Here is a 5,440-nt window from a genome sequence, read left to right as displayed (position 1 = left end):
GCCCAATTGAGATTAGAGTTGAGGGACAGTGTACTATGAGTGGTAAAATCATTTAAATTAAACCGATGGTGCATGCAATCAGAAGAAGACCTCTGGATGGATTGCACAATTAAGAGTGAGGAATTTCCCAATTAAATATGGGTTAATTCCCAAGGGAACAACATAAGGAAGTAGGATCTTCGTAGGCAGCGAATTTGCTTAGATGCTTCTGCTTACACTTCTCTCTTAGATGCTTTTGCCTACATTTCTAGATTGTGGGCCTTCAATACATGGCTACTAGTTTCACGTCCAAGGGAATGACAAAAACTTAAGAAATATGGCATACTATTAAATAATATGTATATAAAATATAAAAATAAAATTATTATTATATATTATTGTAATTATTATTAAATTTTCTTAGATTTTAAGAATTTTCATTTTGTAATTTTTTTTAGAAAATGATGATAATAATGATAAATGATAATAATAATCTAATTTTAAGGTTATCACCACACCACATATTAATATGGTGTATCAGATTCTTTTGTTTATGTGACTAAGATCTACCCAGAAAGACACATCCTGAATCTCCTTTGTATTTACAAATAATATTTTTGAAAAAAAAAAACACATACTTTTAACCATTAAACATAATCAAATTATGTAATCAAGATTTACAACTGTATAATCAAAATTTAAAAATAATAATTTTAAAATCCTCTAATAAAAACATGCCAACCAAGAAAACATGGTTTATATTTTTATAATATAAAAATGTTATTCATTATTAAAATAACAATGAACTTCTAAAAAAACCTTCACAAAATTGTTTACTAGCATGCTGCAATGTGTTCTATTATATTAAAATACAATTAAATAAAATTGATCACAAAGGGATTTTCACAGGCACAACAATTGAGAGCTTGCGAAATTAAACACATTTATCTACAGGAAATCTAAAGCATTAATTAACTGCAAATATATCACGATGAGATCTAGACAGGCAACCATGGAAAACTAAATCAAATAAATATATCTGCAGGAAATCTAAGCAAAGATCTTAAACCATTCATATAATATCGGTTCAATTTCACGATCATATAAACACCCAGCACAAACTTTGAATAAATGGATCTGCACGAAAGCTGGGTCAAGTCTGAGCAATATTAAATTCCTCTGCGCCAATTCTAACGTACTTTAAAGTTGATATCTTCAGATCCAAATCACCAAACACATTAAATTTTCTTTACAGCAGTTGCGAAATATCTCTGTCCAGCACGATTTTCGCAGTGAGGCGATACGTTTTCTCTGTAGAGTGGACGGCATCCCAGAAGACGTACTTGGACGCATCTGGACAAATAAATGAAGTGTTGGAATTGCATGTGACTCCCACCTCTATGTATCCTGTTCCACAGCAGCCCCTCTTGGATTCCTCAAACCCTACAACAAACCCAATACAACAACTGAAACTAATGACAAAAACACAACTAATCTAAGAATGAATTTTTCATTAAACTCTTACCATATTTGGCAGGATTTCTGAGTATATCCATGAAGGGTTTGTAAATGTCGATATAGACCACTTTAATATCTGGAAACCTAGCTCTGAGACGAGCAACGGCTGCTTTCAGTTTCATATTGTAGCCCAGTGCCACCTGGTTCAATTCATCGATACAGCCGTCCAGTGTGGGGTTCCCAGAAAGCATTTTCTGCTCAGGCAGGCATCCCGCAGCTGCCATACCATAGATACCAAATTTGCGGGCACCCAAGTTGTACACATCCTGAAAGATTGTGCAATTACAGTTTGGAGGTAAGATGGAAGCATTTGGTTCATCGAGATGAAAGCTTTGTGCCAGGTAAGCAAAACCCCAAAAAAATGTTTTATGTCAGATAATATATGCATATTTTAAATGCAAATTACATTTTATTTAGTTTTTATATTCAAAATATTATGTTTTTAGATGTATTTTAAAATTAAAAATATTTTAAAACCTGGTTTAAAATAACTAAATAATATGATCTTTTTGGTATACAGACAGAGCCTAGGCAGGGGCTAGCCTGGCTATTGGTCGAAAGAAGACTTATCTATCCACAATAGTATTGTTATTATCAAAATTATCCTAAGTTTTGAACTTGTGATTTAAACTTGTGATTTAACGGGGACTAAACCTAGTCTAAATCAATTAAACTAATCTATATCTCATGAATAAAAATACAAAATATTTTTAAAATCATATAATAAAATATAAATATTTTTTAATTAAATTTATCTATTAAAAAAATAAGTTTAAGTTTGATTAGTAAAAATATAAATTAAAATGGTGTAGAGAAAAGATTGTGATGGATAAAACATTTTAACTAAGACAGAACCAGGCTAAGATATATAACTGACAACTTTACTCAGTATTAAAGTTGTGAAAGAGAACTTTCTCTACCTGTATGTTTATCATTTTAGATTTCCAGATCTCATCATTGGTCAAGAGAGATTAATTTTATCTATGGCCAATAAATATATTTTCAATTAATTTAAATTTATATTAATATATTAATTTTTATCGTAAGAATATAAATATATAAGATAAATTTACATCGATTTATTTTAAATTTATTATTTTTAATATATATTAATATATTTTATACTAAATTAATTTAGTAATATAAATTAATTGAAATGGTGGTTGAACATAGGATGTGTGGTAACAATTCAAATCTTAAGATTAAAGATAATCATAAATCTTGGTTATAAGATTAAAGATAATCATAAATCTTGGTTATAAAAATTGATCGTAATCAATATAATCTAATCATAAATCTTGGTTATAAAAATTTAACTTAATTAATGTAATGGCAATTTTTATTAAATAATGACTAAAAAATAAAGCATTTAATTATAAAACATTTTTAGTTATAACAATATTTAGTAGAAAAAAATATGTCACTTAAGCAAATTATGATTTCAAAATAATCTTCATTAAAGTAAGAAATTTTTGAAATAAAAAGTGGATATTGAAAAAATAAATTGAATATAAAAAACATTTTTTTAATGGTTCCTTATATATTCAAATTAAATTTAAATTTCAGAATATTTACTTAAAATAAATTTTTGGAACTTTCTGGAACTTTCTGATTAACAAAAATATAATTATTTTAAAACAATTTTCAATATAAAAATAAATTTATAAAATAAAATAAATCATTTTGAAACCTTTTCTTCTTCTTCAGATATTAAAATAATTATAAAAAATAAATTATTTTTAATGTCAGCGAAAATTAATCACGGACAAACATTAACATATTTAAAAGAAATATCAACATTTTTTGAAGGAAAACTACATTTACCAACCAGTAGAGAGTTAAGGCAGACTTGCTGGGACACTAAAGATGCATTCTGTATATTAAACCTTTCTCATTTGGGTTTGCAACGGGGGACAATAATATTAAACTTTATATTCTCAGAACCCTATACTTCTATCTAGCCTTAAAATCAATATGCATCTTTGGAGCTTTACATAAGTAAATATCATTGAATTAAATATATACATAATCCTTTTACTACATGCACATAGATTTATTTGTAACCTAAACCCTGGATGTCTTTAATCGAAGTTAAATATTTGTTTTACTACAATGGCATAAAATTTCTTCAATAAACCCACACACGTAGTCTCTCTTCGATTTAGATTGTAGAGTATCTAGCCTCTCCAAACAGAATATTGCCATAGATAGCAAATCAGCAGAATAAAAACTGTAAACAAACAACACTTTGTGAATAATACATTCTTCTTTTCCCCAGCTGAAAAACAAGATCAATATTTCAACGATATATTGCCTTATCAACGTTTTGCTATGTGAATGATGTTTTACCTGAAAAGAGCTTTGGGAGAGTTGCAGCAAAAAGTCCTGATATTGGGTGATGCTGAACTGATTTCTTCTAATGGGAAGAAGGAAGTAATTATTTACTAAATCGTTGGTACCTGCACAGAACAGATAAATGGCTTCTCCGATTATACGGGATGCCTTTTCCTCTCCCACCCGCTCTTTCAATATCCCACTGTAATCTCTAAAGTATTCCACCTGTTTCCACATTGGTATCACAGACTGCAGCCATATAAAACAATGCTTCTGAGCTTCAGTGATATACTTCAAGTTACTTAAGATTGAAATGTTAAGAAAACAGGAATATCCAAAAACAACTTACAGCAGCCTCAGCGGTGAGGTTATCGTATCCAGTTCCTGCGGAAGCAAAGCTGACACCCGTTATGAGATCATGGGTTTTGAGATGGGGATCTAAATATGGCGGCAGCGTCTCCTTAAGCCCCAGTTCTGCAGCTGCAAACCAGATTAATGATTTAAAATTAGATAGTAGTTAGGTTATGCTATTTCAAATAACAAAATAATCTGAAACAACTGTTTTTACTTTTATTGGATATACCTATAAAATCTGTTGAGAGTTTGCCATTAGAATAGCGGCCTGTGGGCTTGTGATGGATAAAATCTCGACCATATGGAGGAAAGTTGGCTCTGGCTAATGTAGGAATGTAGTTGTTGTTGCCAGAATCTACAATCGAATCCCCAAAAACAAACAGAGCAGGCACTTTGCCTGCACTGTTGTTTTCTCCTACATTGGCCTTGGTAATCCCAGCCAAAATACACAGAAGATATAACATGAAAACACATCTAGCAGTCTCTGCCATCGATAATTTTTGCTTGCAAGTAGAGAGACTCGATGAGAACTAATAAAGATCTTGGTCTGCGAGCTTCATAGTTTGTAAAAGGCAGATTGATTTGATGGTTCCATAATTGTGAAACGAACGTACTACCTACTCCGCTGCGAACGAATGAATGACCACGCAGATCGCGTTAAGCTGGTTTACGAAGGCATGAATGCATAGATAAAAATTCGTTTTATTTTCGGAGTTTTTGTTTTTGGTGTTGCAGTACCAAGGAAGGACTAATATGCTGGCAATTGGTTTATAATGTTAATTACTCACACATTGATTATATGTTAGATATGTCTTAATACAGCAATATATTTACTTGATGTAAACCGCTTTTATAATACAACGCAGTTTGGTTTTTTCTTTCCCAAATAAAATTGCCCAGTGATTAAAGTTTCAGTTCTCAAGGTGAGGAAGGTGTATGAGAATGCATTTAGGATATTTAAGTTATTAAAATCTTCAAAACTCTAGCTTTTTTTTTTGAAAAGTCTTTTAAATCAATTTTCTATTAATTAATCTAAAAAATAATATATATATATATATTATTATTATTATTATTATGTAATTTTAAAATTATTGTTAAGTAAGATATCAAATTGATGTATAAGAGTTTTTATTTGTGGGATAAGGAATTTATCTTTATTTATTTATTTGAGTACTAAATTTACTAATAGATACATACTCTATCCCTCTAGTTTTGTACTTACACCTTTTTAAAAAAACATACATATTCTTAACTA

The 5,440-nt window shown here is 29.8% G+C and overlaps 1 protein-coding gene across 2 annotated transcripts; it reads right to left on the bottom strand.

The window, feature by feature from the left end:
* Window positions 1-1,042: 1,042 nt before the first annotated feature.
* Window positions 1,043-4,726, bottom strand: LOC149162198 (GDSL esterase/lipase At2g04570-like). Of its 2 annotated transcripts, none has more exons than XM_089435642.1 (5): window positions 4,415-4,726; window positions 4,181-4,311; window positions 3,847-4,104; window positions 1,505-1,763; window positions 1,043-1,422 (listed from the first exon to the last, which is right to left on the bottom strand). In XM_089435642.1, exons 1-5 carry the CDS (start codon window positions 4,674-4,676, stop codon window positions 1,229-1,231), a joined length of 1,104 nt encoding a protein of 367 aa, XP_089291768.1. In that variant the 5' UTR covers window positions 4,677-4,726; the 3' UTR covers window positions 1,043-1,228. The 2 variants fall into 2 exon arrangements, with proteins under 2 accessions (XP_089291768.1, XP_089291769.1); XM_089435643.1 differs by having other exon boundaries at window positions 3,847-4,080; window positions 4,415-4,723.
* Between the last annotated feature and the right edge of the window lie 714 nt (window positions 4,727-5,440).

This window comes from Pinus tabuliformis, chromosome 5_2 (assembly GCF_031772625.1).
Source record: "Pinus tabuliformis cultivar Carrire ecotype Pingquan chromosome 5_2, CPIR1, whole genome shotgun sequence".
NCBI classification, from domain to species: domain Eukaryota; kingdom Viridiplantae; phylum Streptophyta; class Pinopsida; order Pinales; family Pinaceae; genus Pinus; species Pinus tabuliformis.
This window is presented reverse-complemented; position numbering and strand designations above follow the sequence as displayed.